Genomic DNA, 20607 nt, shown 5'->3' with positions numbered 1-20607 from the left:
CAGACCTTACATGCACCAGAGTATTTCTGAGGAGATATTGTTTTCTTGTAAGAAGACAATCGCTGCTGTTCTATTCAACCCAGAGCCTGCATTTCAAAACATTTCTTTAAACTTGATGTAACACATCCATGTTAAGTTCGGAAGGGACCTTTTCTGCCTTCAAATAGTCCACCCAGATGGAAAAAATATAGAAACTGTATATGCTGCATGATAAATGAGGTGTATGCCACGTACTAAATGCTTGAAATGTATGTGTCAGTGTTAATGCCTTTCAAAATATTACAGGACCAGTCTTTCTTCTTTAAAATGTATGGCATGACACAGTATGCTCTGACTGTCATGAACACTTGCCAGTGTTGTAATGTTTTAAGTACAGCCTACATTGAGTAATATACTTTAAATATACGGGTACAGTAAATTTCAGTCAAATAGATAACATCTGGGCATAGTCCATATGAGACTGTAAAAAGTGTCCAGAAACAGATAGAAAAGCCTGGTGCCAAGCCTCAGCTTGAGTTGCAGAGTTTGAGTGGATTTGATGCGTCAGCTAACCAGATTTTATGAGGAAACCCCAACCTAGCCCATCAAATGGAGAGATGTAACAAATCATTAGCAAGCTTCATAGTCAGAGAAATGCCTTTGGTAAGAATCAAATTCCACCAAATGGATAAAGGCTGCCTTTATTGCCTGAGCTTGGAGTGTCTGTCTGTGGTTAATCAGAGCACAGATGTGTACTCCATTAAATACCCCACAGGGCTGCCTTAGATGCAACTTCCTCTTACAATTCATCAGCCCAAGGAGCAGTATCTCCCAGATGATCTACCATGTTAGAAAACTGTATTTCTCATGCCTACCTTTATGCCAGTGTCCCCCTTTTCACCCTGCCCCGCAAAGGAGAGAGAGAGAAGAAACAAGAGAGAAGGATGGTGAGCATAAAGAGAAATTGAGCAAGCTGTACAATTGTTACAAAAGCAGAAGAGAAAGTAGCTGAAAGCTGAAGTGTGCGACAAACACAACCCAGGCCTCCAGAGAGAACTGGCTCCTGATAATAACATGGTACCAGCCTGAACACTAGCTGCAGCCCACCCCTCCCTGGGAATGCAAGGCAATTTACATTGTTGGATGCTAGAGGTCACCCATACTAATGCTTTCCTACATATTTTGTGTTGTAGACAAACTGTCAAACCATTTCATGGACCAGAGTATCTTCATTCTCCCAGCCTTAATGCAAATCCCCTAAAGGCTGGGTTAGTCTTATTCTTTAACGGGGGCCTGTGCAGGGCTGAACCTGACCCTGGTTCTGGACAGCAGGCAATCACTCTGGCCAAAATTGCCCACGATTTTTACATAAGAGTGAGTTTTTCTCTTTATGTGGCTCATACCAGGCTCTAGAGAACTGCCTCCAGCCCCTGAACTTCTTTATTCCCTTCGCATGTCTCTAAGCTTGTGTGCCACTTATCTGTTCTTGGGAGATGGCCCAAAGGATTCTAAGGGTTACCTTGGGGCCAGTAGCTCCAGGGAGGCCATGTGCACCAGGCAGGCCTGACTCACCCACCTCACCCTGAGGAAGAGAAGAAAGAAAAGGAGGAAGAAGCAAACGCAGTGAACAGCAAGAAGACCATGGGTTGCCTGAAAGGTCAGAAAAGATGTCCCACACAGGGGCACCCACCACCCACCAACCTACCATGTGGGTCTCTCTGGGAGAGGAGCACCATTCTGCATCAAGATATTTAGGGTGAGAAATAAATGGATTGAAGGGAGTGGTCCCACAATCCTGTATATCACCTTTGCTCAACTTTACCCTCTTTTCCCTTTCCCCTGACCTACTCGCCAGGGAAGATCTTCTCTGCTATTTTCATCCATTCCTTCCACCTTTCCCAGAGAAAGGTCACAACCTCAGGCTCATTCCTCTGGGATCAGTGCAGGCTCTTTACTTGGTAAGTAAATTAGCCAGACAAGTTGTTTCATGGAAGAGGAGCTAATAGGAGAGGCCCTCACTGCAAGGTCATCACAGGGACCCCCTCACTGCTCCTGTGTGCTGAGAGCTGCCCCCCCAGCACACACACAGGACAGGATGGGCTCTTAATGGGAAAACCAACGGTTCACTGGAAGAAGAGGCAATAAATCGTGCCTGTCTGCAGGAGTGGGCTGTGGTCTGTGAGGGCTATAATTTCCACTTCCTGACATAACAAAAACTTCTCAGTTTATACAGAACTAATTAAAAAGCTCTCAGGTCTTGCCTTTTGCTCACAGAGCGCCCGTAAAGCAATGGGGAGGTAACACGGGACATAGGACTCCTGCCTGCCGGGAACATTCACCTTTCCCTTCTCCAGCTGACATCTCTTTAGTAGTATCTCTCCATTCTCTCTCTCCCCTTTGATCTTTCTTTGTGTCCTTTTGCTGTCTCTCTTTCTATCTTTTCATTCCACCCTCTGGACTTGACAACCCTTCTGTTAGTTAGCTGATGCTGAAGATATTTGGGCACTGCCAGCTTCTGCCTTTTAACCTAGAGCAGGATTGACTCTTTTCTTATTTATTCCAGAGAGCAGCACATAGCCAGGGATTTGGCCCTTTCCAGTCTCTTGTTCAGGTCTGGATTCACAAGAGCCTTCAGCCTGGAAGTGGGTTTAAAGAGCACACAGATGGGGAGATGCCTGTCCCAGAGCTACTAGGAAGCTAGAGGTATCACTGGGTCCAGCCTCTCCTAATGTGGGCAACAGCAGGGGATCTCTGTACCAGTTACAGCCCTATGTCCAGCAGAAAGAGAGCTCAGAAGAATGCTCCAGAGGAGTCCACAGATTTGCATTTGTGACCCCACAAGGCATCAGTGCAGCTTAAATCATTAGACAATATTGCAGCTCCCCTCTTACCTTTCTGCCAGGGTATCCCTGAATCCCAGGGTCCCCCTACAAAAGGCAAAAAGACAAAAGAAAGTGAGGCTTAGCCTGAGATGGACAAATCCCTGCCCTTTTCCCTGGCTGATGCTGGAATAGAAGGGCATTCCATGGGGAAAATTCACCTTTTGCTCAGAGTGACTCCACTATGTTCCTGACCCTTCAGACCTGTGGGTCACTGTTACCTGCACTGGACTGAGCCCTAGCAGGAAAGGCACAACAAGCACTGGCAGCTGAACAACAGTGCCAGCTCTGTGCCTCAGCTGTGTGTTTCCCATCTCCTCACCCTGGCTACATACCTCAAATAAAAACAAATGGGGGTGGGTGGCAGCAGCTGAAAAACAACAACAACCACCCCCTCTTTCGCATTTTGGCAAGTGAATAAATGGGAAACTGTGGTGGAGTTAACAATAGCATTGCAAAATCAGTTCCTGAAGCGCTGGTAAACGCTTTGAGAATGGAAGAAGCCAATAAAGCTGTGTGTGGCAAACAATTTTGCAAGAGGGGCTGATGAGGCGTGCCTTGCTCAGTCAAGATGCGACTCAGACGTGTCGCCTGGATAAAACCCATGAGTCAGCAACGGGCCAGGCCCCAAAGGCAATACTGAGATGGGTTAGAAATCTTTCTCAGCTATTTGATGTAACCTCCTTCCCCCTCCTACTCCCAACAAAATGTACGCATATCTTGTTGCCAGGAGTGTCCACCTCTGTTTAGTATTTTTCTACCTCCAAGTGAGGTGCGATGTCTCACCTTTGGTCCAGGAGGCCCAGGTAAGCCCTGCAGATAAAATTGCAACAAACACTGGAGTTGGCAAATGTAGACAACATTATATGGGCTGCAGGGTGGTGGGAGATGATGACTGCTTTGGTTTGAAATGCCTCTTTCTAGAGATGATTTGCACTGGTGAGCACAAACATCCCCTATCTGTTCTTCATGAATACTGTCTTAACCCATATGTACAAGTAAGTTCATGCCCATAGTGCTCCATCCACCCAGGCCTGGTCTTGATGAATCTAAAGACCAAAAAGCTGCTTTGCCTTATTCATTGTACTCTAGAATCTTTTCTGTTTCTTTGCATTTACTTGGGAAACTTGTTCCAAGCCCACTGTGCAGCTCTGGAGTAGCAAAGGTGTTTGCAGCTTTCTCTGACAAGCTAAATGAAGAGAACATAGTAACAAACCACTTGTGTTTTTAAATCAGAAATAACTGAACAATTTACCTGATATGTACCACAAAGCATACCAGATACATGTGTATGTAAATGTAAATAAACACAATATCCATCCAGGAGCTGCCTTCTTGATGTGAACAGATAGGAGAAAACCACTCTATACCACCCTTGATGTCGTCTGCTTATAGTAATTAAAAAGTTTAGTAATCACATCTTTGGCTCCTCAGAGCTCAAAGAGAGTTGAAGGTGCTTACAGAATACCTGACCCCTATATTCTGTGTGGAGAGGTGCTTTTGGGGACAAGACTTGCTTGTCCTGCTAGCAGGCCTCGAAAACTCTGAGATGGAAAATTCTTTCATGTTGCAGCAACTGTGGGGCCAGCATGTCATGTTTCTCCCTGCAGCTCCCAGGAACGGTTTCTGGTACCCACCTTTCCATCTCTGCCAGGCTTCCCAGGTTCTCCAGCTATGCCCTGTCGGAAGAGAGAGTTACCTTAGCAAGATTTTCTGCTGTACCCTGCCATTCAGCAATGGTATTGTCTTAAACAGTACTTCTGGTCTTGCCCTCCTTGGCTGCTTGTTACCAGCCTGAGAACAGGACAGAGGCAGAGCTTCAAAGGAGTCACAGGGATGCTTATCAGCCAGGTTTCTGCTGTGAGCAGGACAATTACATCCTTCATGCTACTTCCTCCCTGTGTCCCTTTGCAGAGCCTGAGGAGGAGGAAATGAGCCTTGGTGTCACCCACTCACACATGTGTGTCCAGATAGCAACAATGCTGGCTGCACACCTCCGCTCTCCCTCACACTCCCTGTCCTTCCTGAGAACTTCGTCCTCCACACACATTCACATCCCCTACAAATCTCCTGTCTGAGGCTATCTTGGCTTCAGAAGAGGCAACAAAGGGCAGAGAAAATCGTGCCCTAGGGAAAGAGGAAGCAGAAGGCTTTTTTGTAATTGTACTTACAGGTGGTCCAATTGGCCCTGGCTGCCCTGGGATTCCTTCAGGTCCAGCCGGTCCAGCCGGCCCTGGTGGACCAGGGGGGCCCGGGGGACCTTGGATTCCTGCTTGTCCTTGTTCACCCTGCGGTTTGTTAAAACAACGGGTTATGAGCAGGCAGAGCAAACCTTTCACACCAGCACCCCAGAGGCCCAAAGCAGATCAGCCTGGCTGAAGCAGAAGAGGTAGAACAAGTCCCAGGTTAGTGCTAGAAGAGGCTTCCAAGAGTGAGGGAGAGACCTGCTGAGGATGGCCAGGCTGCCTGGGCAGCAGGAGCCACCACCCTACAGTTTGCAAAGACATCTGAGGCCACCTTGTTAGACCTCTCTTTAAAAGGGATCTACAGATGACTGAGCAGTTCGAAGAGATCTTTTTCTCCATTCAGTCAAGTACAATTTATAAGTCATGGACCAACATCTCTTGAGCTTCTCAGGAGGCTTTCCAAAGCACTTGACAGTCATATGTGAAGCAAAGCCTCCCGTGACCACCCTGGCACTTCCAGGCAGAACCACAGTGTCTTACCTCAGCCTATTTTTTTCCCTATGCTATATTTGTTGGACAAATATATCCCTCTGTTTTGCCAAGGACCAAAAGTAGAAATGCCACAAAACCAAAAGAAAATAACACGATCATCACGGCATTTCTGGAGCCTGCCCAGAACAGGCCTATGTACACCAGGAAGAGTCTGGTTTTGTAAGATTTAACAAGCTAGTGCATGCAGAGCCACCTGCCATTTTAAGCTCCCTGAAATAAAGCTGTTTCAGCCGGTTCCTCCCCAGACCCTTCAGTAGCCATTTGGTGGCTGTGGCTCATGCCTCAGCAATGTCATCTGGCCCAAAGGACCTCGACTTGGGATCAAGCGGCGCTGAAGGAGACAGTGGGTTGGAAGCGTCACGTTTGAATACCAGACTGCTGATCACAGTATCACAGTATGCTAGAGATTGGAAGGGACCTCAAAAGATCATCTAGTCCAATCCCCCTGCTGGAGCAGGAACACCTAGGTAAGGTTACACAGGAATGTGTCCAGGCGGGTTTTGAATGTGTCCAGGGAAGGAGACCCCACAACCTCCCTGGGCAGCCTGTTTCAGTGTTCTGTCACCCTCACTGAGAAGAAGTTTCTTCTCAAGTTTAAGTGGAACCTCTTGTGTTCCAGTTTGTACCCATTACCCCTTGTCCTATCATTGTTTGCCACTGAGTAGAGCCTGGCTCCATCCTCGTGACACTCCCCCTTTATATATTTATATACACTAATAAGGTCTCCCCTCAGTCTCCTCTTCTCTAAACTATAGAGACCCAGCTCCCTCAGTCTTTCTTCATAAGGGAGATGCTCCACTCCCTTCGTTGCCCTGCGCTGGACTCCCTCCAGCAGGTCCCTGTCCTTCTTGAACTGAGGGGCCCAGAACTGGACACAATAGTCCAGATGCGGTCTCACCAGGGCAGAGTAGAGGGGAAGGAGGACCTCTCTCGACCTACTAACCACCCCCCTTCTAATACACCCCAGGATGCCATTGGCCTTCTTGGCCACAAGGGCACAGTGTGGGCTCATGGTCATCCTGTCGTCCACTAGGACCCCCAGGTCCCTCTCCCCTACACTGCTCTCTAACAGGTCGTTTCCCAACCTATACTGGAACCTGGGGTTATTCCTGCCCAGATGCAGGACTCTACACTTTCCCTTGTTATATTTCATCAAGTTATTCCCTGCCCAACTCTCCAGCCTGTCCAGGTCTCGCTGGATGGCAGCACAGCCTTCTAGAGTGTCAGCCACTCCTCCCAGCTTAGTGTCATCAGCAAACTTGCTGATAGTACACTCAATTCCCTCATCTAAATCGTTGATGAATATATTAAATAATACTGGTCCCAGTACTGACCCTTGAGGCACTCCACTAGATACAGGCCTCCAACTAGACTCCGCCCCATAGACTACAACTCTCTGGCTTCTCTCCTTCAGCCAGTTCGCAGTCCACCTCACTACCTGATCATCCAGACCACACTTCCTCAGTTTAGCTGTGAGGATGCTGTGGGAGACTGTGTCAAATGCTTTGCTGAGGTCAAGGTAGACCACATCCACCGCTCTGCCATCATCCATCCACCATGTTATTTCCTCATAAAAGGTTAAGAGATTGGTCAAGCATGATTTCCCCTTGGTGAAGCCATGTTGACTGCCCCTCATAACCCTCTTATCCTTGATATGCCTTAAGATGGCACCAAGGATAAGGTGTTCCATCACTTTCCCAGGGATGGAGGTGAGGCTGACCGGTCTATAGTTACCCAGGTCCTCCTTCTTGCCCTTTTTGAAGACCGGAGTGACATTCGCTTTCCTTCAGTCCTCAGGCACCTCTCCCGTTTCCCAAGACTTGGTAAAGATGATGGAGAGTGGTCTAGCAATGACTTCCGCCAGTTCCCTCAGCACCCGCGGGTACATCCCATCTGGACCCATGGATTTATGGATGTCCAGATTGCTCAACTGGTCTCTAACCCGTTTCTCATCGACTAAGGCAAACCGCTCCGTTGACCTGACTTCATCTAAGGTCTCAGGGGTACAGGGCTCTTCAGGACTGCCCGCAGCAGAGTAGACAGAGACAAAGAAGGCATTCGGTAACTCTGCCATCTCTGTATCTTCTGTCACCAGGGCACCCATCCCGTTCATCAGTGGGCCTACATTCCTCTGGTGTTAGTTTTATCTGCCATCTGATCTATAATTGATGAATCCAGCACAATCCTAAGGCACTGTGGCATCCACACTAAGCTGTTAGTCTTGTGGTCTCCACTCCCATTCCCCCTCCCTAGATAAAATACCATGACATCCTACTGGTGGAGACCCAATTTAAATTTGAAAACCTCTCCTTGGTGGATCCACGGGAAGCTGGAAGTCAAACATGGTTGTTTCTCAATTATAAATCAGTGGGTGTGCAGTTGGGTCTCTGCTGCATTTATCCTCTATACAGCCTTATACACTACTACTGGGTAAAACTAAGTCTGCTGTCATGCATTTGTGTGTGCAGGAGAATGCATGAAATCTGTCCCGTGTGTGTTCCTACCAAGTATGCTCTTTATCCTGGCTGCCTTTGGTAAAACACACAGATACAGGGATGTTTGCCCTATTTATAATGATAAATGAAAGTAATAAGCTGCAAATTTCATCCCTTCTGCCATGAGTTCTATTTAAAATTTCCAAAACACAGGCTAGGCTCACAGGAAGTTCAGTCATGTGGAGCAACAGCCCTTCTCCGTGGGAAAGACACTGCCTTGCCGACAACTCACAGCCTGTGCTGGGAAGCCTGCTGGGCCAGGCAGGAAAGGTGCCCTCTGTTTTCCCTGTTTTGTAAGTGGATCCTGGCTCACCCTGTGGCACATGCAAGGGGACACAGGATCCTTCCTGAGCTTCCCTATCCTCCATGCTCTGTGCTATTTAACTGCCCTGTAAATGGTCTCACTGCTTTTAAATTTGTGAGGGAATTTGCATCCAATGAAGACAAGACGTTTGGAGGGCACTGGAGTATTTTTCTAGATTTCTTCTTGCCCTGACCTTGCAGCCCGGCTTCAGAGATTTCACTCCCATTGCATCTGACATCACTCCCACCACGGGTGCACTAAAGAGTACATGCATATTACAGCACCCCTACCATGGGAAGACAAAGGATCTTTTCCTGTCTCCCATTGATTCTCCTTCCTCTATTCCTATCTCAGCTACTCTCTGTCAGCCCAGTCCATGCTTCAGATTTAGGACATTATAATGCAGCACGGGGCTGTGAGGGGGTGCTGGCACCCTGGCAGGGTACAGGGAGATGTGGAGAGCAGGAGCCCTGCCCCAGCACAGGGAGCAGCTGGAAGGAGCTCACTCAAACTCCCATTTGCATTGCCTTCACTTTGCTGCCTTGAACAGAGTGTGCTTTGTCTAAGTGAGTGCCTGTCCATGCAGATCCCTAAACATGCAAAATGTTATTATCACATCATTATACTCTTATTAATGTATTCGGCACAAAAGGACCACCGCAGGTCTAACCGGATGGTAAATGGATACAGTAAATTGGAGATCAGGTGTCATTCTCATCAGGTGTCTCCAGGCTGAGAGAGCTGAGCTTGTTCAGCCTGAAGACAAAAAGGCTCTGGGGAGACCTTAGAGCAGCTTCTGGTGCCTAAGGAGACCTACACGAAATCTGGAGAAGGACTTTTTATAAGGACATGTAGTGATAGGACAAGGAGGAATGACTTTAAACAGAGAGGGTAGGTTTAGATTAGATATCAGGAAAAAAATATTCACTATGGGGGTGCTGAGGCACTGGAACAGGTTGCCAAGAGAAGCTGTGACTGCCCCATCCCTGGAAATGTTTGCGGTCAGGCTGGATTGGGCTTTGAACAACCTGCTCTAGCGTAAGTGACCAGTGACCATGGCAGGAAGGCTGGAACTAGATGATCTTTAAGGTCCCTTCCAACCCAAACCATTCTATGACTCTATGATTCTATACGATTAGCTATTAACTGGAGCTATTTTTCAGTTCTTTTAAACACCATTTAGCAACCCTGCTTCGGGCCCAGCAATCCAATGCTTGTTCAGCCTCCTAGCACAGGTCTACACTCAGCCCATGTCTCTGCTAAGCCTAAGCCTTTGGGCAAAGCCCTCTTGCGGATGTGCTCAGAGGCAGCAGCAGGATTTTCCCCTCTCAGGCACGGTGCTAATGTTTATTTTTCAGCCTCACATATTTTCTTAGTATTCATATGTTGAGCTCCTAGAATTGCCAGGTGCTGGCAGATCTGTAGGAGTGGATTACACTTTGTTACACTTAGAGAATGAATACAGTAACAGCAAAACCAATCATGGCAAAATTCTTCAGTGAAGTTACCCTCTGGGGACAGAGGGAATTTGCAGCCCTGGCTGACAACAGGACTCAGGGCAGCTATTCAAGTTTCCCACTTCATCCTGGATACGAACATCAGCTTTCAAAGCCTTCCCAAGAGGTCAGTCCTTGGCCTGGCTCTCCAGACTGTCACTTTGAAGGCTGACCAGAGCAATCCATGGGGCTTTGTGTGTTGCAAACACTGAATCGATAGAAACTGAATTGAGACCGGAGGCTCAAGTGATAAGGTCAGGACTTTGCCAGCACTGGGCAAGGACTAGGCACCTCGTGGTAAAGGCCTGTAGTGCAGACGGCGGTTCCCTGCTAGCATCTGACAGTCTAGACAGGCAGCAGGGTGACAAAACCAAGCCACTTAATAGAGGGTGCCCAGCACACTTCAGCGGGGTAATTACAGTGGTTTGTCCACACGGGAAAGTTAATCCCAATTGATGAACAAGGGAGCTCAAAGTGGGCTCATTAAAAGCCACATGAACTCTGACTATGGACACTCTTATTCACTCTTCATATGTCTGTAATTCATCTTATGAATTCATTCCCAAAATAAACTAAACTAAACATGAATTATGGCCCTGGAAACCAAAATAAATGTGTTTACACAAAGATTTAATGCAACTTAATGAAACCATTATAACAGCTTATTTAAACACATTTTCCCAAGTGTCTCAGACTAGACTAGCCCATAGAAGAAGCATTTGCCTATTCATTCATCTCAGTTAAGTTTCACAGACATTAGCTGCATTTCAGCAAGAGGTTTCTGACCTCTTCTGAAGATTGAATATGCAGGAACTGACTCCATAATGTAGGAGGCTGCTTGTTGACAGTCCTGAGAACAGTTTCATGGCCCGTTTCTTTTAGTTTAGAAAACTGGCTTCACTGGATTTCTTTTTAGCCACATTATCACATCAAAGATTTTCTCTGCTTCAAAGAAAGCCCCTCAGCTCTGCCTGAACCTCTTGGAAAGCCCATGTAGGGTAAGAAAGACAGGTAACAAGCTAATTAATTTAAAGCATTGGGGTAAGCTTAGAAACAGGCAACAAGGAGAAATCTACCTGGAAAGTGCGTCTCTTTATGACCGGAGGTGGAGCCAGCCGCACTGAATTGAGGAGAGGCAACAGCTGAAGAAGATCAAACCAGAAGATTGCAGTGCAAAGGAGGCCATTAGGGCACCGAGAGTCAGAGAGCAGCCAGGGGAGAGAACAGAGAAGAGGGGAACAGAGAGATTGCTGTAAAAATACCCACCCACAAGAGCCGTGCACAGAGGGTGCACAGCACAGGTACCTGCCGGCAGACCTCTGAGCTCCTCTGTGCCATGCATTGCTCACAGGGGGACCTGTCACGTGCCAGCACTGGCAAGTGATGCTGCGCTTGCCAACCTGATGCTCCCACCACACAGAGCTTTTACTGCTTTCTCTGGAAATTAAAATTGCCTGGGGTTGAGGGTTGACTCATCTCTACTGATCTCCTCAGGCAGTATTTACTACATGACATCCCCCCACGGGCTCTGCTAAGCTCGCTAGTGACAGGACTGTTCCTTTTAATTTCTCAACATCAGATTTGAGGCAACTATCAAAATGAAAATTTTCTTCAAATTTTCCAAGTGTGATTTCCTAGTTCTATCCATCTTTCATTACAAAAAACACATTGTATCTCCAGGCATCACCCTTCTTCCAGGGGTAGGAGTAGAGAAAGGGTAGAAGAGGTCAACAGAAGGCACCAGGGCCAGCAAACAGGTCTTACTGTGGTTCATTTAGCTGGGTTCATTTTATCATGGCCAAAGGAAAAGACTAGGCCTTGGTGTCTGAGTCCTAAGCAGGGTATTGCTTTTGAAGCCTATGCTTTGCTTTTCCTTGTGTAACTAACAGTAATATCATCCTCTGACTGCTTATAGATAGGAATGCTGCCTTAGGGCACAAAGCTGACCTGGACACACAGAAATCAAATGCACCAAAGCTCAGAAGCATCTGTTCATCCTTCTGCTGTATCTAGTTTCCACTTACATGCATGCAGCAGTCACCCTGGCACCCACCATGCCGGCTCCAAGCCCAGGAATGCTCCTCTGGCCAGATCCACTTTCCTGTTCCTATCAGTTTTCCATTGAAGCTGCTCTTGATTTACACAGGGAAAAGATGCTTTCTATGCTCAGACACAAAAAATGTGCCCCTGCATGCAAAGTTTCCCCATGTGAGTTGTGCACTCAGATCTGAGAGGTGTGCCCACAGGTTTCCCACCACAACAACCATATGCACCGAGGAAGTGCACTTTAATCACTTTAAACACTGTTCTTCACGTTTGCAGTGAAAGTAAGGACCCAGTCCTATTACAAAGTGAAGCGGCAATCCAATATTGCAGCATTGCTGCCCTGTGATCAGGCAGTTGTGGTCAAATGCGATGAACCAGACAGCCACAAGCTATCACAACAAAAGCTGCTGGTAATTCAGCTACACTGATTTCATCTGAAAGAAATCCTTCTCTTTCTAAAAGACAGTGCAGGAGGCCCCATAGCCCAGGAGAGGATGTGGGACTGTGTTAATCTTCTCAAGGGAGATGCTGCTGTAAATCCCCACACCTCTGTGCTAAGTGTACTTAGCACATCTGTACGAGCAACCCAGACCCAGCCGAGCTGGCTTTACCTGGCTCAAGTGCTGAAATACTATGCAGCTTATAGGGAAGCAGGGAGGATGCTGGAAAAGATAAGGAGGAAAATGGAGAAAAGCCATCCTGAAAACAGAGGTGAGACAAGACCCAGCAATGGATTCAGGCGCAAGTGGGAGATTTTAGAGATGAAACTTGAAGCCTCTTCCACACAGCTCCTGCCCTGCCCCTTCTATGTCTCAATGGCAAGCTTTCGTCAGAAGACAGCATGTAATATTGGATCCGCATCTTCAAGCCTTTGCATCAGAACTGGGTCCCATCAGATTGTTACACACAAACCTTCAGCGTAAGGATCTGGTTAGAGCGCAGGGCTGCAAGGGTGGTACTTAGGTATTCCTAGGGGACAGCGAAGACACATGACACAAATGGGGTCAGTTAGACACACAGCACTTCTGAGAGCAGATGGAGCATGTCTGGTCCCCCATTTCCCTGAGTTGAGTGCCCTTCATCGGGGCAGCACTTCGGAGCACCTCACGCAGCCGCACAGAATGTGTAGCCGCGCTACCAGGTTCATCCCTCACAGCAGTGCAGGCTGTACAGGCTCACTCAATAAAAATAGGAAATCACAACAAGAGCCAATCCATACGTCCTAACCTTATATTTCCTTCCTAAGAAAACAAAGGCAAAACAAAACCAAAACAACATCCTTGGATTTTCAGGATGCCGGATTTCTTTTCCTCACTCAGAATATCTGACAAAGGACTTTGTCAACCAGTAAAGCAAGTGAAAATTGAAATTCAGTCAAATGTGTAGCATTTTTACAACAAAGCTCATCCTAATTTTCATTCTGGGGGGAAGAGAGAGAACTGCACCTCTGGTGGCTCATTTGTGCCTCAGCCTCCATGAACTTGCAGGCTGTGACCAGACCCTTCAGAACTGCCCACCCTTGAGCTGATCTGAGGATAGTCACCCTTCCTGTGAGCATGTTTCTGCCTTGCAACTACTCATGGGCTTTTTAAAATGTTGAGCTTGCTGCTTCATGAGACCATAAGTATCTCCAAGGAAACATCGCTAGGATTTGCTGGGACGTGGGGCTTTGCACTCACCCTTTCCTCACTGCCACAGCCCTGCAGTATGTCACCCTGCATGCCTACAACCACAACCCCAACCCCAAACCAGCGTGCCTTTGCTCCCAGGCATGAGCCTGGCTACTCCCAGTGATGTACGAGCTGCATCTCCATTTCCCAGTGTTGCTGCAGTTCCTGAGGCTGCTTTTCACCTTGAGCACTGAGGACAGCCCAGGCCAAGGGCTGTAACGGGAAGCCAGGACACCACTCCAGTGAGCATCGTAAGCTTCTTTTTAACATAACAATCTAGTGAGCCCACTAGCCTAAATAAACACAGCTGACCAGCTATTATTGTACTGGGACTGGCACAGACCAATGGCTCCCTTCTGTCTTGCTGCCAGCTGAGCTCTCTCTCCTGTCTTTGCTGCTTGGAGCATCCAGGGCCCTGCTCCCTCAGGGCCAGGGACCAGAGCCCACCTAGTTGTTCAGAGGCCCATCAAAATAAACAGAAAGCCCTTAAGCCTATCTCCCTGTACACCCAGATTACAAATTCCAGCTGCTTCATATGATGTTGTTCCAATGCATTTCCAGTGGATTTTCAGTGCCCTGGTTGTTTTTAGAGCTGGTTAAATTTTACCACTGTAAACCCCTCAAACCCCATGATGTCCTTTCTCCTCTCTTGGCTGTGGCACATGCCAGCCAGTCCAGGACAAAGAGACAAGTGGGACAACATCCTGGCTTTTGTTAAACTGTTGCTAGAATGAACCCTCCTTCTCTGTCTCTTTGCAAGCAGAAAGCCCACCAGGCTGGGGGACTGGGCATGGGCACCAGCTCATCAGGAACCGGCCAGAGCACTGGGGTCAGGGGTGATCAGGGTTACTTTTGGAAAGGAAGCACGACCCTCCCTGTTGTCTCTGTGGAGGGCTGCAACCAGCACGAGAGAGAAGAAAAAGGAAGTAATGATCATAGATTTTCCCCAAGATCTGCAAACGACATACTGCTCCTGACCACACACCTGCAGTGGAGGCTGAGGAAGCAGGACAGAGATGGTGTAGCAGCAGCACAAGGTGTGAGTGTTCTCACTCTTCTAGAAATCCCAGGTTTTGTTGGGTTTTGGGGTGAGGATACAGACCTTCCCTGGTCCAGCACAGAACCATGAGAGGGTCACAAGGAAACAGCAACTGCATCATTTAGCTGGGGGTGAGCCCAGTGGGCAGGAACAGACCGGAGAACCAATACCCCTCCTGGAAAACCTTATCTGCTGCTTTTCTGTGAAACACATCTATCAGCCGAGCACGGCCCTCAGGGCCCAGGTGACTCCTCTTGTTAATGAAACGATCTATATTTCCAACAAAAAGGCCATTCAAACAAAGGAGGATTAACATGCAGGAAGGCACGGGGCAGATGATAATAACGCTAATGACTTACCCTGTGCGGGTACTCTGCACACTGACCCTGTGAAAGAATGGGATTAAAAGGAACGAGTTTAAACCATGAACAGAGAGCACCAAAATAGACACACAGGATAAGACCCAGATGGTGTAAATCATTGTGACTCTATTGAACTCAGTGTGGCTATGCCAATTTGTACCCTGCAAACATTCTGCCTCCTGTCCCTTTAGCCCCAGAGCCCTATGTTCTTGCTGCATTTCTTAGCCACGCAGTCAGGCTGATCAGCACCAACTCCAGTGAGTCCTTTCCTTCCTCACATTTTACATTTAATTTTCAACATATCTCTCATTAAAGTTACCTTTTCTCCTTTTTGTCCTGGGGGTCCCTATAAAAGAAAAGTGATAAAAAAGTCCTCAGTAAATTAGGAAGTTCAATTTATGCAAGATGAAAGGGATTAGGAGGAGGTGTGATTACAAGAGATGGGATACTTACGGGTTGTCCCCTGGGACCTGCAGCACCCTTTAAAGAAACACAGTTGTGAATGCGAGATGGATTCCCATTTACAGTGACAAGAAGACAAAAACTCTCAGTGTATGGAGTAGGTGGAAACTCAGCTTTTAAAAACAATTGTGGATAAAGTTCCCAGGAGATCTGGGTTCTTTTTGTTACTCTGGAGGAGTGAAAATGCACACATGTTCTGGCTGCACCACAGGGGGGAATTATTAAAAGGAGAGGAGAAAAATAACCAGGAAAACACACCCTTATTTTTCCCAGGACCTCAGTTGACAGCGCATCTTGGTCAACGCACTGGGATTGAAACAGAAGCAGTCAGGACTGAAGCCTGAGCTGCAACTGCCTGAGGTAGGACTGCATAACAGGGGGATGTCAGCTCACCCCTTCACTGGAGGAGGGAATCTTCAACGTGCATTTGCCAGAGGGTTATACTGACACTCAAGTTCAAAAAACAGGATTAGCAGAAGAAAAAGTTCAGCATTTCAGTGAGCAAAGGTAACTACAGAGCTACTAGCTTGGCATACTCATGTTTGGGGATTTCATCAGCAGAGATGTTGAGAGGAGCAAGACCTCATTTAGGTTTCCATTGAGTGCAGCCTAAGTTTATCATTTTCAACTAAAAGCGTTTTAGTATGATGCACACATGAAACAGAGCTTCAAGAGGGGAAAAAAATATTTAATACAAAAAATATGGTGGTTTTCTGTTGTTGTTAGATAAGTTGAAAACTGCCAGATGGGTTTTCAGAAATCTTTCCATCGACTTTTACTTCTGCTATGAGGCCAACCATGAAAAATGTCAGCTCCCAGAGTATATTTAAAGAACGTAATTGCTAACTGCAAGGAAAACATATCCCATGCGTAACTGGAGAGTAGCTGTTGTGACATGATGAACCTGATAGCCATAATGTAAAAATTACGGATGTGCATCCAAGCACTGCTATTATGAAGTTACAGAATTAGGGACACAGCTAGTGCATTAGCTGAACTAAGATCTCTACTCTGCCTATGAGCTTGTTTCCTGCTGAGAGGCAACATCATGTCAAACCAGGAGATAAAAATATATTTTTTTTACCATCTCCCCCTTCTGTCCAGGGTAACCCTGCAAAAGACAGAAAACATGCATCAGCTTCAACCACTGCAGTTTCTAGAAGATATTGACTTAACCCGCTTAACCCTTTGCCTCAGGAGGTGCCTGCAGTTACTATACCTTGTCAAGGGAGGTACAACATTGTGCACGTGGAGCTTTGCTTCCACACTTAAGAGAAAACCACTTCCTGCTACCCACAATGCTGAGGACAAAGCTCTAGAGAATGAATATGGGGTGCAAAGGCTCCTTGGGGCATGGCTAGGACATTGTTAAGCCCCTCCTTGGGCTGGCAGAGCTACTTCAGCTGAGTGCAGGGTACTGCACCTTACTGGGACTCAAGTGTATATTTTCAGGGCAGTAGAAGAGAGAAGCTGGTGGGTCTGTTTTGAGAGTGATGCTCCTCATGGCAAAAACAGAGTCCTGCTATAGGAAATGAGACGTGAGCAATATGGGCTACCAGCTCTTTCTCCATTACAGCATGGCTAGAGGAAGTGTGGTGGGCAACTTGTCTAAGTGGCTCTCTGGAGCTATGGGTTTCATGTGAGTTTGGTTCATAGGGAAGTAGCTACAGTTGTGCTTAGCTCTCTAAGAATGGGAAGAACTTAGGTCTCTCTCTACTACAACGCTGATTATAAGGAGGCCCAAAGGACAGCATGGATGTCTTCAGAGTCCTTTCCTCTTCTACTGCAACTCTTTGCAGCACAACAGGAAAGAGAAGCTGTAGGGTCAACATCAGATGAAGCTGTAGGCTGTCTTAGGCAGAAGGCTGGTGCCTTGGGGGCCTGCTCTGTCTCTCTGATTGAGGGTGGGAGTGCCTGGTAAGATTTTCCCTGCTGCAGCCAGGCTGTTGCACTTGTGAAGCGCTATTTTATAGATTTGCCTAGAAAGAAAGCAGCCACACTCTGACTTCACTGATCTCCTGACTTCTGCATCTCCCCCAAGGCATCTGTGGTATCCTTCTGCCTGCCAACCTTCTAATTTTCTTCTAATCCATGCATGTGCATGACATTGCAAAATAATCCTCTTAAAAACATCCTCTGTAACACACGGGCTGGCAGGACAGAGGGACCTAACAGACGGCAGGGCAGAAAGCCTTGAGAGAAGCTGTTTGCTTACCGGTTTGCCGTCCAAGCCGATAGGGCCCTGAAAGAAAAAAGAACATTATGAGAGATGCTTTCACTGGGGTTTCTGTCCATCTGCCCTGGAAACCATTATGTGTTGCAAGATTGCATGGACTGGAGTAAGGACATAGAGGAAAGGTGACCCTCTCTGCCCTCCCACCAAGTCCTGGCAGGTCCTTGGCCCACTGAGTACCTGCCCAGCTTCACAACTGCTTCTGCAGACACCTGGTCACTGTCACCCCATTTCAACAGCAACACTGGACACAAGAAGGGAGGGGAAGGAGGAGGAATTCATGGAAGTTTGCAAAAAACCCTCAGCATTTCACGTTTTGCCACGTCCTGTAAACTCATTGAAAATCAACAGTTTTCTTGAGACTTTGATTTAAAAAGGCACCCACCTTTGGGAGAACAGGGGGAAATGAATTTTTGAAACTGACAGAATAATAAAAGTGTCCCAGGGAAGAGGTGACACGCAGCTCAGCAGCATGTTGAAGGTAGTATTTGATGAGAAATAGGCTCCACAGGACACTGTCCCAGCCAGCACTTTCTCATGAGCTGGGCTGATATTTTTTCTGTTCCTCCAAAAGCCAAAGACCACAAAGGCCTAGAGAAATCTGCTTCTCCTCAGCCCAGGGGCAGCTCACAGCTCCCTTTTTTGTAAAGGGCAGAGCCATGGAGCCCAGTCAGACAGTTCAGATGCTGCCAATTCCTCCCATTTTCCAGGCGTGAGAGTCTCCCCCGCAGACCAGCTCTGGCACATCGTGTGTCCTGGAGCAGCAGCTGAGCTGCCTGGCAGAAGCAGGGAAGTGGGGGGTGTTTGTGTTTGCTTTAGGCTTCCTAGTTGTCCAGGATAAATGCATAAGAATAAATAGCAACCATTTGGGTTCTCCAGCAGCCTCAACGCTTCAGAGAGTGTTGCCAGCAACTCTAGGACTGAAATGAGATTTGCTTTGTCCTCTCCTGGGCTTGTTTTCTGTTCCCTTGCCCCTCTGTGACAGTGTTGGAGAAGAATTCCCTATCGTTTTTTGTTCTTTCCCTTTGGTATGACTGGGGTGTTCTGCCTAGCAATGTCCACAGCTGACCTGCATCATGCAGGACCCCATTTGGGTCACAGGCACTTAGTAATACTGCAATATCACCTAAAGGCTCAATTAAGGTTGGAATTTCACTTACCTAAGGGTTATTTTCTTTGTTTGGAGATATTTCTTAGGATGGTTTTCTTTTACTGAACAGATCTGGCTTCAACTATGTTATTTTAACACTTGGGGGTTTGGGTTTTTTAAAATTAATTTCCTTTTGGAGTTGCGTGGTTTGTTTGGTTTGGGGCTTTGTTTTTTTTCCCTAAGTATCATTTAAAAGAAAAAACAAAGGAAAAAAAACAAATGAAGAAAAAATTACTTCTTCCAGTGATACCAGATCAGGTACTTGATTTTAGACAAAAATTATGAGATACAGCAAGCACTAATGAGGTTTCCTATTGCTATTGCACACCCATACCTCATAAACTAGCAGTTACACTTACCGGGAATCCAGGAAAACCTCTTGTTCCAGGCTGTCCCTGGAAAGGATGAAGCAGAGAGAGCAGTTCAGAAGAACTGAAGTAGGTTTTGATGGACTATAAATCTTCCCTATGGAGCCTTCCCTCCAGCCTCTGCCCATTAATCCGGCAACTCTCTGAAGAGCTACACAAGGCTCAATTCCCCTTCAATGGGAAAGCATCTTGGGAAGGAGGGGAAATTTCTCATCCACACTCCAATTTGTACAGGGCCAAGTATATGCTGGAGCAGGTCCAGTTTAGACTGCAAGCAGTTTCCTTGAAGTTTCTACATTAATTAAATGGGTGTCCCTAGCCCACATGCTATGCTTTTGGAGTATATTCCAGAGGCTGAGCTCATTTTATGGCAATTCTTGCTGCCATAACCTGGAGGTGTTTAATGCAGGGTGCTGCTCTGTGCAAGACAAACCTTGCAGGTCACTGGTGTCTAAATACAGCCTTCCTTCTCCTCCTCCTCCCCTAATCTCATGTCCCGGTGCATTCACTTTCCTCACAAATAATTCTGGAGGAGAGATGATTTTTTTTCTTCTTTTCTGTTTTGCTTGTTTATTTGTTTTCTTCTGAGAGTTAAGAGAAAAAGGAGAGTTAGGTAGTGTAATGAGAGTAACATGAGAACCAAGACTTTCCCCTGCCTCTTTCTGACTAGCCAGTTTTGGCTACCAGTTTGGGATCAGGTACAGCAAACATTGTCTTGAGATGTGTTTGGCAGCTTCTTCATCACCAGTTCAAAACACTGAAAAAGGAAAATATCTTGGCTGTTAATTTTTCGTAATTCTTCAGTTTCTGGGACCTGTGACATCCCAGGCCACTGTTACCTAGGTTTGTGGATATCCAGTAAAGATACAGCTTTATTTACGGATTTTTTAATCTCAATCTCCCCAAAAAAATGTGTGAGCCAAGTCAGGAAGCAATATGGACCTGAATTCAGCAGATCTGGAAGCACACCCATATAGACGGAAACAGCAGGAGGAGGTAAATCCTGTACGATGCTCATTGAGTGACCACTGTGGCATCTTGCCTTCCCCAAAAGCCATGTTACAACGCCAAAAAGTCCAGGTTTCTTATGTGTTCTCATGCTTTGTTTGGGGGAATAAAATGCTTTCTTAGGCAACATGAGATACCATGACTGGTATCTCATATTGCCTCACAAGGGTTTCCTAGGACAGACCTGGGTATAAGAAGGGTTCACTTCTGAAAAGAAATGCACTTGGGTGTATGTCTGCCTTAACCAGAGTGATTCCATGTGGGGGAAGGGAAGGGGAAGGAGGGGACAGACCTGCTAGGTTACAAGGCTGAGGTTTGCCACAGTGAAGCAACGAAAATCCCTTGGGAGAGAGCTCAGAGCCACATTGGCAGGGAAAA

At 46.9% G+C, this 20607-nt stretch overlaps 1 protein-coding gene across 1 annotated transcript in view; it reads right to left on the bottom strand.

The window, feature by feature from the left end:
* COL13A1 (collagen type XIII alpha 1 chain) overlaps window positions 1-20607 on the bottom strand; it is a 129553-nt gene that overhangs the window by 35173 nt on the left and 73773 nt on the right. Inside the window, exons 11-23 of the mRNA XM_057403293.1 lie at window positions 19213-19248; window positions 17686-17712; window positions 16555-16581; window positions 15462-15488; window positions 15328-15354; window positions 15006-15032; window positions 10968-11033; window positions 5030-5146; window positions 4496-4537; window positions 3645-3671; window positions 2871-2906; window positions 1499-1561; window positions 855-881 (exon numbers count right to left, since the gene is read on the bottom strand). Coding sequence (XP_057259276.1) covers window positions 855-881; window positions 1499-1561; window positions 2871-2906; window positions 3645-3671; window positions 4496-4537; window positions 5030-5146; window positions 10968-11033; window positions 15006-15032; window positions 15328-15354; window positions 15462-15488; window positions 16555-16581; window positions 17686-17712; window positions 19213-19248 — 549 coding nt within the window. The remainder of the gene's footprint in view (window positions 1-854; window positions 882-1498; window positions 1562-2870; window positions 2907-3644; window positions 3672-4495; window positions 4538-5029; window positions 5147-10967; window positions 11034-15005; window positions 15033-15327; window positions 15355-15461; window positions 15489-16554; window positions 16582-17685; window positions 17713-19212; window positions 19249-20607) is intronic.

Source organism: Pezoporus wallicus, unplaced genomic scaffold (assembly GCF_028554395.1).
Source record: "Pezoporus wallicus isolate ANWC-B61680 ecotype Strahan unplaced genomic scaffold, APGP_CSIRO_Pwel_v1 contig_4264, whole genome shotgun sequence".
In the NCBI taxonomy this organism is placed as follows: Eukaryota; Metazoa; Chordata; class Aves; order Psittaciformes; family Psittacidae; genus Pezoporus; species Pezoporus wallicus.
This window is presented reverse-complemented; position numbering and strand designations above follow the sequence as displayed.